The sequence below is a fragment of the Bombina bombina genome, chromosome 2 (genome assembly GCF_027579735.1).
Source record: "Bombina bombina isolate aBomBom1 chromosome 2, aBomBom1.pri, whole genome shotgun sequence".
NCBI classification, from domain to species: domain Eukaryota; kingdom Metazoa; phylum Chordata; class Amphibia; order Anura; family Bombinatoridae; genus Bombina; species Bombina bombina.
The window spans coordinates 1,239,790,044-1,239,805,469 of record NC_069500.1 but is presented as its reverse complement, the minus strand read 5'-3'; the positions used below and the strand labels follow the sequence as shown (position 1 = coordinate 1,239,805,469).

Genomic DNA, 15,426 nt, shown 5'->3' with positions numbered 1-15,426 from the left:
TATATATATATATTTATATATATAATATACTATTTAAAAATAAAAAATAAGAATATATTTAGTAAAGTAGTTTGTAGAAATTGGTTGATATTTCAACTGTAGTTTAATTTGTATAAGAAAGTCCTTGCAAATAGGTGTTGCTACATCTGCAGCTTATTTATATATATATATATATATATATATATATATATATATATATAATTAAAAAAAATAATTATATATATATATAATGTTATTAAAAAAAAAAAGGTCTGGCCAAATAAGGTGTTGCTACACCTGTAGATTAATTATATATTTAGGACAGCAGATCATCCAAATAGGGTGTCACTAAACCTGTAGTTTTATTTATAAATAGATAAAAGCAGTTTGTCCAAATACAATGTTGCTACATCTGTAGCTTAATTATATAAATAAAATATTGTATCTACACCTGTAACAACTTTATTATATATAACATATTTTGGATATATTTAGGACAGCAAATCCAAATAAGATTGTCGCTATACCTGTAGTATATATATATATATATATATATATATATATTTTTTTTTTTTTTTTTTTTTTTTTTAAAAGTCTGGCCAAATAAGGTGTTGCTACACCTGTAGATTAATTATATATATATATATATATATATATATATATATATATATATATATATATATATATATATATATATATATATATATATATACAGCAGATCATCCAAATAGGATAAGATTGTCGATATACTTGTAGAGTGTATGTGTATATATATATATATATATATATATATATAATTTTATTTATAAAAAAAAAAAGGTCTGGTCAAATAAGGTGTTGCTACACCTGTAGATTAATTTATATATATATATATATATATATATATATATATATATATATATATATATGACAGCAGATCATCCAAATAGGGTGTCACTATACCTGTAGTTTTATTTATAAATAGATAACAGCCGTTTGTCCAAATACAGTGTTGCTACATCTGTAGCTTAATTATATAAATAAAATATTGTATCTACACCTGTAACTTTATTATATATAACATATTTTGTATATATTTAGGACAGCAGTCCATCCAAATTAGGGTGTCGCTACATCTCTAGCTTAAAAAATTAATAGACTGCTCCCTGGGCAGGCTTATCACCTAGTGTGTGTATGTGTGTGTATATGTATATAAATATATATATATATATGTATACACACATATACTGTGTGCATATATATATATGTGTGTGTGTGTGTCCTGTATTGAAGGAAAGGAAATTATCTGGTAAGTCATAATTTATGGGGGGGTTTTGATGGTGGTGTTATGAGTGTAACTCTTCTTTGTAATGAATTTTTTATGTGTTTTGTGCAACTGTTTTGTTTCTCGAAACAATTAACCAGAGCTGTGAGGACACGCTAACCCGACGCATGTTAACTTTAATTACTTTCAACTTGTAATACAAGCTAAAAACCCATTGCATGCAAACACCAGTGATAAAATCCTTTTCTCCAACATAGGTGTGTCCGGTCCACGGCGTCATCCTTACTTGTGGGATATTCTCTTCCCCAACAGGAAATGGCAAAGAGCCCAGCAAAGCTGGTCACATGATCCCTCCTAGGCTCCGCCTTCCCCAGTCATTCTCTTTGCCGTTGCACAGGCAACATCTCCACGGAGATGGCTTAGAGTTTTTTGGTGTTTAAATGTAGTTTTATTCTTCAATCAAGAGTTTGTTATTTTAAAATAGTGCTGGTATGTACTATTTACTCTGAAACAGAAAAGAGATGAAGATTTCTGTTTGTAAGAGGAAGATGATTTTAGCAACCGTTACTAAAATCGATGGCTGTTTCCACACAGGACTGTTGAGATGAAGTAACTTCAGTTGGGGGAAACAGTGGGCAGACTTTGCTGCTTGAGGTATGACACATTTCTAACAAGACTTGGTAATGCTGGAAGCTGTCATTTTCCCTATGGGATCCGGTAAGCCATTTTCTTAGTTTTAAATATAAGAATAAAGGGCTTCACAAGGGCTTTAAAGACTGGTAGACATTTTTCTGGGCTAAAACGATTACTTTATAAGCATATTTAATGGTTTATAACTTTGAAGAGTTATTTTAATCTTGGGAATTGTGTTAAAAAAACGGCAGGCACTGTATTGGACACCTTTTTCACTGGGGGCCTTTTCTAGTCATAGGCAGAGCCTCATTTTCACGCCACTAATGCGCAGTTGTTTTTGAGAAGCAAGGCATGCAGATGCATGTGTGAGGAGCTCAGATCCACTGAAAAAGCTTATTGAAGGCGTCATTTGGTATCGTATTCCCCTCTGGGCTTGGTTGGGTCTCAGCAAAGCAGATACCAGGGACTGTATAGGGGTTAAATGTAAAAACGGCTCCGGTTCCGTTATTTTAAGAGTTAAAGCTCTGTGGTGAAATTTTGGTGAATTTTGAACAATTCCTTCATACTTTTTCACATAATTTTGTCTCCGACGATCCAAGTAGATCAGAGGACCAGAGATTCACTCCGTTGGTGGCTGACCCTGGACAACCTGTCACAAGGGATGAGCTTCCGCAGACCAGAGTGGGTCATTGTCACGACCAACGCCAGTCTGGTGGGCTGGGGCGCGGTCTGGGAACCCCTGAAAGCTCAGGGTCTATGGTCTCGGGAAGAATCTCTTCTCCCGATAAACATTCTGGAACTGAGAGCGATATTCAATGCTCTCAAGGCTTGGCCTCAACTAGCAAAGGCCAAATTCATAAGGTTTCAATCAGACAACATGACGACTGTTGCATATATCAACCATCAGGGGGGAACAAGGAGTTCCCTGGCGATGGAAGAAGTGACCAAAGTAATTCAATGGGCGGAGATTCACTCCTGCCACTTGTCTGCAATCCACATCCCAGGAGTGGAAAATTGGGAAGCGGTTTTTCTGAGTCGTCAGACATTTCATCCGGGGGAGTGGGAACTCCATCCGGAAATCTTTGCCCAAATAACTCTATTATTTGGCATTCCAGACATGGATCTGATGGCGTCTCGTCAGAACTTCAAGGTTCCTTGCTACGGGTCCAGATCCAGGGATCCCAAGGCGATTCTAGTAGATGCACTAGTAGCGCCCTGTACCTTCAACCTAGCTTATGCATTCCCACCGTTTCCTCTCATTCCCAGGCTGGTAGCCAGGATCAATCAGGAGAGGGCTTCGGTGATCTTGATAGCTCCTGCGTGGCCACGCAGAACTTGGTATGCAGACCTGGTGAATATGTCATCGGCTCCACCATGGAAGCTACCTTTGAGACGGGACCTTCTTGTTCAAGGTCCGTTCGAACATCCGAATCTGGCCTCACTCCAACTGACTGCTTGGAGATTGAACGCTTGATTTTATCAAAGCGTGGGTTCTCAGATTCTGTCATTGATACTCTTATTCAGGCTAGAAAGCCTGTAACTAGAAAAATTTACCATAAAATATGGAAAAAATATATCTGTTGGTGCGAATCTAAAGGATTCCCATGGAACAAGATAAAAATTCCTAAGATTCTATCCTTTCTACAAGAGGGTTTGGAGAAAGGATTATCTGCAAGTTCTTTGAAGGGACAGATTTCTGCTTTATCTGTTTTACTTCACAAAAAGCTGGCGGCTGTGCCAGATGTTCAAGCTTTTGTTCAGGCTCTGGTTAGAATCAAGCCTGTTTACAAACCTTTGACTCCTCCTTGGAGTCTCAATTTAGTTCTTTCAGTTCTTCAAGGGGTTCCGTTTGAACCCTTACATTCCGTAGATATTAAGTTATTATCTTGGAAAGTTTTGTTTTTGGTTGCAATTTCTTCTGCTAGAAGAGTTTCAGAGTTATCTGCTCTGCAGTGTTCTCCTCCTTATCTGGTGTTCCATGCAGATAAGGTGGTTTTGTGTACTAAACCTGGTTTTCTTCCGAAAGTTGTTTCTAACAAGAATATTAACCAGGAGATAGTTGTGCCTTCTTTGTGTCCGAATCCAGTTTCAAAGAAGGAACGTTTGTTGCACAATTTGGATGTAGTTCGTGCTCTAAAATTCTATTTAGAAGCTACAAAGGATTTCAGACAAACTTCTTCCTTGTTTGTTGTTTATTCTGGTAAAAGGAGAGGTCAAAAAGCAACTTCTACCTCTCTCTCTTTTTGGCTTAAAAGCATCATCCGATTGGCTTATGAGACTGCCGGACGGCAGCCTCCTGAAAGAATCACAGCTTACTCCACTAGGGCTGTGGCTTCCACATGGGCCTTCAAGAACGAGGCTTCTGTTGATCAGATATGTAAGGCAGCGACTTGGTCTTCACTGCACACTTTTGCCAAATTTTACAAATTTGATACTTTTGCTTCTTCGGAGGCTATTTTTGGGAGAAAGGTTTTGCAAGCCGTGGTGCCTTCCATCTAGGTGACCTGATTTGCTCCCTCCCATCATCCGTGTCCTAAAGCTTTGGTATTGGTTCCCACAAGTAAGGATGACGCCGTGGACCGGACACACCTATGTTGGAGAAAACAGAATTTATGCTTACCTGATAAATTACTTTCTCCAACGGTGTGTCCGGTCCACGGCCCGCCCTGGTTTTTTAATCAGGTCTGATGAATTATTTTCTCTAACTACAGTCACCACGGTATCATATGATTTCTCCTATGCATATTCCTCCTTTACGTCGGTCGAATGACTGGGGAAGGCGGAGCCTAGGAGGGATCATGTGACCAGCTTTGCTGGGCTCTTTGCCATTTCCTGTTGGGGAAGAGAATATCCCACAAGTAAGGATGACGCCGTGGACCGGACACACCGTTGGAGAAAGTAATTTATCAGGTAAGCATAAATTCGGTTTTCTTTCCAATTGGCATGTGAGTCCACAAATCCAGTCCAATTACTAGAGGGAATTCAATTCCTGGCCACCAGGAGGAGACAAAGAATACTCCGGCAGAGCTGTTAAGTATCACTCCTACTTCCCATATTCCCCCAGTTATTCTTTGCCTTGTACATCGGGAGGATGTGCGAAGATGGTGACTGAAGATATTTAATCCTTTAATGTGTACTTTTTCCTGCAAACAAGGATTGGAATTTGGGGCTATGCTTTGTCCATGTAATCCTCTTTAATAAGAGTAATGGTGGCTTTTAGCGGTTAGAAGACGGTGAGTTAGTCCTTGCTTACCTTTTAACATCTATGCTACCCCTCTATAGAAAACCAGGGTTGGTTACTCTGTTTTTCTTTTTCTACAGGTCCCTGTCAGAGGTCAGTTGAATCCGTCACACCTAAGAAGCTACTTTCCTGCCCTGCAGCTGGATCCACAGGTAAGTGCTTTTGCCTTCTAGGTGAGAAGGATACAGCACTTATTGTGTTATTAAATGTGGGATGTGGGATATACACTGAGGGGCAATAGTGGATGGGCAATGCTTCAAGGGATTTAATATATAAACTAATAGATTTAGTTTCAATAGATACTGAGGCACTTGATAATGTACTGGCTCTTGAGGGGTTAATTGTATGTGGATCTGTTCCTGAGACCGGGTTGAAACTTCACTGGTCTCAGGATTTATGGGGGTACATTTTTTTTAATTAATATCTTGGTGTATTACTCTATTTTATTTTGATCCCGTTTTTTTTCGCTTTAAAATACCGCAGCTTATTCGTGTGCTTTTGCTTCTGGTGTTGCAGTTCATTTATCTGCGGTCACACGACTTTCCGGCAAGTTTCCTCTTATTGCGCTGAGATCCTCTCAGCTTCGCAGCTCCCGGTCTCCACTTTAGGTTTTGCACACTAAGACGTGTTACCGGTGTGTTCGAGAAATGGCTTTTGCTAGTAACAATTCCGGTCTGCAGAGGAGTGTATTTCCATACTACTTAGTCGGAATTCACTCGTTGGTTATCTGGAGTGGTGAGTCACCTCAGCAGAGCTGAGGCTTATAGCGGTGCCTTTTAAGGTTTTAAATCTGTTTTGTTTCTCTGATGCTTTTATTTATCTGAAATTATTAAAGAAGCTTCTGAGGGTGAGATCTCTGATTCTGATATGGCTGTTGCTAGTACAGCTGATTCAGAGGAAGTTCATTTTAGATTTAAGCTTGAGCACCTCCGATTACTCTTGAGAGGTCCTAGCTACTTTGGATGACTCGGACTCTACTGTCGCTGAGACTCCTAAGAGGTCTAATAAACTTAACAGAGTTTTTTGTGTCAAATCTTCATCTGTGGAGGTATTCCCTATTCCAGATCGAATGTCTAACATTATAACTCCGGACTGGAAAAAAACAGGAATTCCTTTTTCCCTGTCACCTGTTTTTAAAAAAATGTTTCCTATTGCTGACTATTGCTGTGGGTGACCTGTAGCGCACTGTGCCTAAGGTAGAGGGCACTATATCTACTTTAGCCAAAAGAACAACTATCCCCCTTGAGGATAGTTCCTCTTTCAAGGACTCAATGGACAAAAGCTAGAAGCTTACTTAAGAAAGTTGTATATTCATCAGGGTTTACAATGGCAACCAGTTGCAAGTATTGCTACGGTTGCGGGTGCAGCCTCTTATTGGTTTGACTCCTTGTCCGATATAATCTCCGAGGAGACTACCATAGAGGAGATCCAGGATAGGATCAAGGCTCTAAAGCTGGCTCATACTTTTATCTGTGATGCCAGCATTAGAAGTTGTTAGGCTGGGAGTCAAAATTTCTAGCTTTGCGGTTCTAGCTCGCAGAGCTCTTTGGCTCAAATCTTGGTCAGCGGATGTAACATCCAAGTCCAAACTTCTGTCTTTACCTTTTAAGGCAAAACTTTCTTTGGTCCAGGTCTGGCCTAGATTATTTCCGAAGTTACTGGTGGAAAGGGATCTTTCCTACCTCAAGACAAGAAGTCTAAACCTAAGGGTCACCAGAATTAAAATTTTCGTTCCTTTCGCAACTTCAAAGGACAAAAGCTTTCCTCCTCTTCTTCCAAGCCGGAGCAATCTAGGACTTCATGGGGGTCCAGTCAACCTTGGAATAAGGGAAAACAATCCAAGAAGCCTTCCTCTGAGTCTGTCAGCATGAAGGCGCCGCCCGCGACCCAGTCTTGGATCAAGTTAGGGGGAAGGCTTTCCATCTTTTGGCAGGCTTGGATCCGCAACGTCCCAGATCCTTGGGCTGTGGAAGTAGTATCCCAGGGATACACGATAGGGTTCAAGTCTTGTACCCCCAGGGGCAGATTTATCCTGTCAAGGTTATCTCCAAACCAGGTGAAGAGAGAGGTCTTCTTAAACTGCGTAAAGGACCTATCTTCCCTGGGAACTTTACGACCTATTTTGGACCTCAAGTGTCAACAAATTTCTCAAAGTTCCATCCTTCAAAATGAAGACTAAATGCTCCATTCTACCCTTGATTCAAGAGGGTCAGTTTATATATGACTACCATAGACCTGAAGGACGTGTATCTTCTCTTCTGCCTTGTCACGGCTCCTTGCATCTTTACAAAGTTTCTAGTGGCCCTTTTGGCGGTTGTCAGATCTCAGGGGATAGTGGTGGCGTCATACCTGGATGATATCTTGGTTCAGGTGCCATCTTTTCATTTAGCAAAATCTCATACAGACACTCTGTTGTCTATTCTTCGTACTCACGGATGGAAAGTAAATCTGAAAAAGAGTTCCCTGGTGCAAGACACCAGGGTATGCTTTTGGGGAATGATTATAGACTCTGTCCATGAAGATTTTTCTGACGGATATCAGAAAATCCAAAATTCTTGTTTCTTGTCCTTCAGTTCTCTATCCGTCCATCAGTGGCTCAGTGTATGGAGGTAATTGGTCTTATGGTTTCTTCCATGGGCATTATTCCTTTGCTCATTTCCATCTGAGACCTCTACAATTATGCATGCTCAGACAATGGAACAGAAATCACTCTGATCTCTCTGAGGATAGTTCTAAACTCCCTAATGAGAGACTCTCTATCTTGGTGGATTTCTCAGGACCATCTGTCTCGGGGTACATGCTTCCTAAAAGCATCCTGGGTGATTGTGACTACAGATGCTAGCCTGTCGGGCTGGGGAGCAGTTTGGGGTTCTTTAAGGGCTCAGGGTCTTTGTACTCGAGAGGAGTCTTCTCTCCCAATAAGGGCAATGAGGGCAATCTTCAATGCTCTAACAGCTTGGCCTCAGCTAAGTTCAGTCTGATGTATCCAATTCCAATCGGACAACATCATCTCGGTGGCATATATCAACCACCAGGGAGGAACTCGGAGTTCCTTAGCTATGAAGGAGGTGACTCGCATTCTTCAGTGGGCGGAGTCTCACAATTGTCTCCTCTCTGCCATCCACATACCAGGGGTGGACAACTGGGAAGTGGATTTTCTAAGCAGGTAGAGCTTTCATCCAGGGTAGTGGGCTCTACATCCGGAAGTGTTCACAATGATAACCCTCAGGTGGGGGGGTTCCAGAGTTAGACTTGATGGCATCTCGTCTAAATGCCAAACTTTCAAGGTACGGGTCAAGATCAAGAGACCCTCAAGCAGCTCTCATCGATGCCCTGGCAGTCCCCTGGGACTTCAGTCTGGCATACCTGTTTCCTCCGTTTGCCCTTCTTCTTTGGGTGATAGCTTGTATCAAACAGGAGTGGGTGTCTGTGATTCTTATCACCCCAGCCTGGTCTCCCAGAATCTGGTTTGCAGATCTGGTAAAGATGTTGTCCCTTCCCCCGTGGAAGTTGCCTTTGAGGAAAGACCTTATACTTCAGGGTCCCTTCTTCCACCCATATCTAGATTCTCTGAAGCTGACTGCTTGGCGATTGTAAGCCTGTTACTCGCCAAATTTACCATAAGGTATGGCGTAAATACCTTTATTGGTGTGAATCGAAGGGGTTTTCTTGGAGTCGGGTGAGGATCCACTGCATTTTGTCTTTTCTTCAGGATGATCTGTAGAAAGGTTTGTCAGTCAATACTCTGAAGGGTCAGATTTCTGCACCATATATTCTTTTACACAAACGTCTGGCAGATCTGCCAGCTGTTCAATATTTTGTCCAGGCCATGGTCAGAATCAGTCCTGTGTTTTAACCTGTTGCTCCTCCATGGAGTTTTAACCTTGTTTTTAGAGTTTTGCAGTTGTCTCCGTTTGAGCCTATGTGTTCAGTTGATATTAAGTTGTTATCTTGGAAAGTTTTATTTCTCCTCGCTATTTCTTCTGCTTCTGAGCTTTCGGCACTGCAGTGTGATTCCCCTTACCTTATTTTTCATACGGATAAGGCGGTCCTTCGTACTAAGTTGGGATTTCTTCCTAAGGTAGTGTCGGATCGCAACATCAATCACGAAATTGTTGTTCCTTCCTTTTGTCCTAATCCTCCTCCTCAGAAGGAATGCCTGTTGCATTACCTGGATGTTATGCATGCTCTAAAATTTTATCTTCAAGCAACTAAAGATTTGCCAATCTTCTGCCCTGTTAGTTGTTTTCTCTGGTAAGCGTAAGGGTCAGAAGGCCACTTCTTCTACTATCTCTGGTTGTAAAATGTTATCCGGTTGGCTTACTAGACAGCTGGACAACAACCTTCTTAGAGAATTACGGCTCATTCCACAAGGGCTGTCTCTTCTTCCTGGGCCTTCAAAAATTAAGCTTCCATGGAACAAATTTGCAAGGCGGCCATTTTGGTCCTCATTGCATACCTTTTCCAAATTCTTCAAATTTGATACTTTTGCCTCGGCTAGGGCTTCCTTTGGGAGGAAAGTTCTTCAAGCGGTGGTGCCTTCTGTTTAGGTCCGCCTGTCTTGTTCTCCCGCCCTTCTATTCTGTGTCCTCTAGCTTGGGTATTGATTCCCACTTGTAATTAGTATGGATTTGTGGACTCTCCATGCCAATTGGAAAGAAAACAAAATTTATGCTTACCTGATAAATTATTTTTTTCCATGGAGAGTCCACGACCTGCCCTTAATTTGATTTAAGATGGCATTTTTTGTATAAACCTCATGCACCTCTATACCCTTGTCATCTTTTCTTTCCATATTCCTTTGGCTGGATAACTGGGGGCTTATGGGAAGTAGGAGTGATACTTAACAGCTCTGCTGGGGTGTTCTTTGCCTCCTCCTGGTGGCCAGGAGTTGAATTCCCACTAGTATTTAGAATGGATTCGTGGACTCTCCATGCCAAGGAAAGAAAATAATTTATCAGATAAGCATAAATTTTGTTTTCGCTTGCACCACTCATAATCTGGCCCACAGTGTATTCTGACATAAAAGGTTACAAGAAAACTATTTACTAATCACATATTCTGCTGTCGTGTTTGTGTATGGCTAAAGTATGCTCAGTAATGCCTGTGTAAATTTACTAGACGTTTCTTAAATTAATATTATTTTCTTTCATTGAAACTGGTATTTTTTTTTCCCCAGTGATTCAGTCTCGTGACCCAAGTACTAATGTGGTACTAATGGAGGATGCAGCTGCAGTCCTGGGCGTTATAATGGCTGCTTCCTGTATGGGCTTAACTTCATTGACTGGTAATTATGGCTACATGAATTTTCTTATTCTCCCTTTTAATTCTGAAGTGTCATGTGCTGCTTTGCCTATGTGCGTGTCATATTATTTACAGAGTTAATCATATTGATCTACAATTCTTAATTAACCCATTATAAAAATGTTGATGTTTAAATGGTGTACTATTCCAGTTATTTTTTGCATATTTTAAAGCTTTTGCCAAATACCATTTTATTTTTAATTCAGGTATCTCCTACAATTTTTTTTTTATTTCTATTAATTTCCAGCAGTTTAAAACACATTTTATTGTTATTTGTATGCTTGTTTTTCATTTGTCATTATTCTGTTCTTTATTCTGCTTGTTCTTTAGTATTAATTTCAAAAGGTGGTTAGAGTCCACGAGCCATGACATTTGGGATTAAACTCTACACCACTCCACCGGGAAGCAGGCAAAGATTACCCAACATATTAAGAGCTTTAATCCCGCTTATTCAAGCTTGGAAGCCAGTTATTAGAAGAATGTATCACAAGACTTGGAAAGTGTTTCTTTCTTGGTGTGAAACTCAAGGTATTTAGTGGGATTCCTTCAGTATTCCAAGAATGTTGCTGTTTCTTCAGGATGCTTTGGATAAGGGTTTCTCAGCTATTTCCTTGAAAGGTCAAACTTCAGCTCTTTCCGTACTGTACCATAAACAACTTGCTAGATTACCGGACATTCAAACCTTTGTTCTGGCTCTGGTTAGTGCAGTGATTACAGTAGCGTCTTCTCCTTTGAATCTTAATCTAATTTTGAGATCACTGCAAGTTCATCCTTTTGAGTCCATGCATACGGTGGACATACAACTTTTCTCCTGGAAAGCTTTATTTCTTTTAACCTTCTCAACAGCTAGAAGGGTTTTTGAACTTTCCGCTTTGTCTTGTGAGCTTCTTTACCTTGTGTTCCATCAGGACAAACTAACTATGATTTTTTAACAAAGGTTGTTTCCTCTCAAAACATTAATCAGGAGATTGTGGTTCTGTCATTGTTTCCTTCCCTGAAAAATTATAAAGAACAAATTCTAAATAATTTAGATGTGGTTATAGCTCTGACATTTTATCTTCATGCTACCAAAGATTTTAGGCAGTCTTCTTCCTTGTTTATTCATTTCTTTTTTAAGATACGATGAGTCCATGGATTTCATCCTTACTTGTGGGATATTCACCTCCTATCCAGCAGGAGGAGGCAAAGAGCACCATAGCAGAGCTGCTATATATAGCTCCTCCCTTCCCTCCCACCCCAGTCATTCTCTTTGCCTGTGTTAGTGATAGGAAGAGGTAAAGTGAGGTGTTAGTTTAGATTCTTCAATCAAGAGTTTTTTGTTTTTAAAATGGTACCAGTGAGAGCTACTTTACATATGGTGTAGCCGTATTCCTTGTCAGCCTCTGGAGTAGAGCTAACAGGTGGCTTTAAAGCATTGGGAACTGGTGGGACAAAGCTTTCACTGCGCCTCCCATATTATTTGCTGCTCTCCTGAAAATGGTCTTAGCAAATGTTAACTAAGGCCCTACATGTTTTTACAGGATGACAAGAAATGTGAAGGATTCTTGACCCTGTGAGAGATCATGCTGTCGATTAGCTTTGAGGTATGTGCAGCCTTTTATTTTCTGGGAGATGATTAACTCAGAATGGGCAGGCTATTATATTACCTGTTATGGGGGCACTTTTACTTTAGTTTGTTTAAAGTTTTTTCTCCCTGTGCTGTTACCCTTGTCTTTCATGACATGTTTATCTATTTTTTTTCCCTGGATGACGCTGGGGACATTCATTCCGGGTTATTCCGGTATAAGGCATGTAGGGCTTAACCGCTTTATTGTGTACTGTGTGTTTTAATCAGGTTGTATGGCCTAAAGTTAGCATACGCAACTGGTTTTTGATTCCCTGACAATGTTTTTATTTTTGACCGGGTTTTTGTGTTTTCATACGTCACAAAGGCAGGGCTTAGTTTCGCGCGCTTTGCAAGCGCACATTGGTGTTCTCATGTGTTTCCGGCGTCGGAACTTCCTGGTCCTTCGGATATGCCGCAAGTTTCTCACAGCTGGATAGGAATATGCTAGTTACGATTGCATGGTGTGAATGATCATAACAGGTGGTTCTAGATATTGTCAGCAGCAGTATTTGGATAAAGTAATCTGTGTTGTGGGGGCAAGGTAGGCGCCTCAGCAGACCTGTTGAGGCAGAGGTGACTTCATTTAATAACTGTTGTTTTTTCCTTGCTTCGTTTTATAAACAGGTTTATGTTTAAACTCTTAAAGGCACAGTACACAGTTTTAAGGGGATTGCAAACAGCATTCGTTTTTAAAGCTGTTTTTTTTGGCAAAATTGTCTTATTTCTTACAGAAGCCACAACCACAGTATTGTTTGCTTTATTTTTTCAACATGGAAGAACTTCAAAATGTAACATGTTCCATGTGTTTAAATGCAAATGTGGAACCCCGGTTACTTTTTGTCCTGCATGTATTGATAGGGCTCTTCAATTTAGGGAGCAAATTTTCTTTGATAAGAAATTGTCTGTAGCGGATGGTTCTCAGGGTTCTACTGATGAGATGCAGAGTATGCTGCACCTTTCTCCCCAAGCGTCGCAGCCCTTAATGCCGGCTCAAGTGGAGCCAGGTACCTCTGCAGCTTCTGCTGCAATTACTTTAAAAGACATTGCGTTTGTTATGTCATCCACGCTTTCTGATGCATTGTCTGCTTTTCCTATTTTTCAAGGTAAACGCAAAAGGACGGAAGCCTCTCTGAGCTCTGAAGTGGGGGGTATGGAGGTCCTATCTGAAGGAGAACTTTCTGACTCAGGAAGTATCTTGCCAGTAACAGATTCAGAAGTGGTTTCTTTTAGATTTAAACTTGAGCACCTCCGTCTATTACTAAGGGAGGTTTTGGTGACTCTGGACGACTGTGATTCTATTGTGGTTCCTCCAGAAAAATTAAGTAAGCTGGATAGATATTTAGAAGTTCCTGCTTATTCTGACGTTTTTCTAGTTCCTAAGAGAACTTCAGAGATTATTGCTAAGGAATGGGAGAGACCAGGTATTCCTTTCTCCCCTTCTCCGATTTTCAAGAAGATGTACATTATTGCTGACTCTGTTAGGGACTCTTGGCAGACGGTCCCTAGGGTGGAAGGAGCTATTTCTACCTTGGCTAAAAGGACTACTATTCCTATTGAGGATAGTTGTGCTTTTAAAGACCCTATGGATAAGAAATTAGAGGGTTTACTTAAAAAGATTTATGTTCATCATGGTTTGTTATTGCAACCGGCAGCCTGCATTGTTACAGTCACAAGTGCGGCTGCTTACTGGTTTGATGCTCTAGAAGAATCCCTTAAATCCGAGACTTCTTTGGAAGAGATACAGGATAGGATTAAAGCTCTTAAATTGGCTTATTCCTTTATTACAGATGCTTCTCTGCAGATCACCAAACTAGCGGCTAAGTGTTCGGGGTTCTCCATTTTAGCACGCAGAGCTTTATGGTTAAAGTCTTGGTCTGCAGATGTTTCTTCCAAATCTAAACTTTTGGCTATTCCTTACAAGGGAAAGACCTTGTTCGGACCTGACTTGAAGGAAATTATTTTTGACATCACGGGGGGGTAAGGGTCATCTCCTCCCTCAGGATAAGAGATACAAACAGAGGGGACGACAGAGTAATTTTCGTTCCTTTCAAAATTTCAAGGGAAATCCCTCCTCCTCTTCCTCTAAGCAGGAAGGGAGCTATCCTCAAACCAAGTCTACCTGGAGACCCAACCAGTCTTGGAACAAGGGTAAACAATCCAAGAAACCTGCTGCTGCTGCCAAGTCAGCATGAAGGGTTGGCCCCCGATCCGGGACCGGATCTAGTAGGGAGCAGATTGTCTTTCTTCATCCAGGCTTGGATGAGAGATGTTCAGGATCCCTGGGCAATAGATATAGTGAAAAAGAAATGTCCAATGAAACACTAAAAAATATATCTGCTCCAAAACAATTAGTGCCAGGACCAAAATTATGGATTAATGCTCCTAACAATATACTCTAGCACCGTTCAAGCAGCCAGGCTTCTCAAATATGCCTTGAAAGTATGACATAAAAATATCCCATATCACAATCTACACAAGAATAAAAAGTCCAAGCACCAAAAGACTCTGTCCTTTTCTTTTAATACACCCTTATGTACGGAACTCCCACTGTATCGCTCTAATGAGCCATTTAGGATTCACTCTGTTGTTAAATTGTAACAATTTATTGTGGCAAACAAAAGCAGGGCAGTCTTTACTTTGTTGCTCTAATCAGCTTGTGTCTTACCCGCTCTCGGTGGAACGTATGGTTTCAGTCTCGCCTTGTCCGATTGTCGGTCCACAGGAGCCGCTCCAAATCTCGGTCTGTATATACTTAGATCCGTTAAAGCTCTGTTCAGCTTTGGCTCCCTCCTCGATCAAATCAGTGAACGGCTGCGACTTGACTTGTTCGCAACTCCCGCCCATTCAGCTTCCACTTATGCCATCATATACTGCGGGAGAACCTTTTTCACATAGGGTCTGACGTAGGTTCCAATCTCTGTGCTCACTCTCCAAGCCCCAATTCACAAGTGAAAATGTAGTGATCAGACGATCAAACATAGAGGAGCACCAGGTTGGTTTCGTTAAATAAAACTTAACTTTTATTCAGCTTTCTTGCTGTTGGTTAAAACATCTCATATAGACAACATAGATACAGATAGCGTAGCATTCCCTTGCTTACGCGTTTCGGCAATAGCCGTAATCATAGCAAGGGAATGCTACGCTATCTGTATCTATGTTGTCTATATGAGATGTTTTAACCAACAGCAAGAAAGCTGAATAAAAGTTGTTTTATTTAACGAAACCAACCTGGTGCTCCTCTATGTTTGATCGTCTGATCACTACATTTTCACATAAAAATATCCCAATTCCAGTTGCTGCGTGTTTAAGTCACTACTCCTCTTGATCACATACATTCAGTCATACAGTTATTCGACCTTGACATAGTATATATGCACTGTGAATAAAGTTCAATCCTTG

At 40.7% G+C, this 15,426-nt stretch overlaps 1 protein-coding gene across 1 annotated transcript in view; it reads left to right on the top strand.

Moving 5' to 3' along the window:
• Positions 1-15,426, top strand: part of SLC30A9 (solute carrier family 30 member 9) — a 588,622-nt gene that overhangs the window by 446,796 nt on the left and 126,400 nt on the right. The window contains exon 14 of the mRNA XM_053704010.1: positions 10,297-10,404. Coding sequence (XP_053559985.1) covers positions 10,297-10,404 — 108 coding nt within the window. The remainder of the gene's footprint in view (positions 1-10,296; positions 10,405-15,426) is intronic.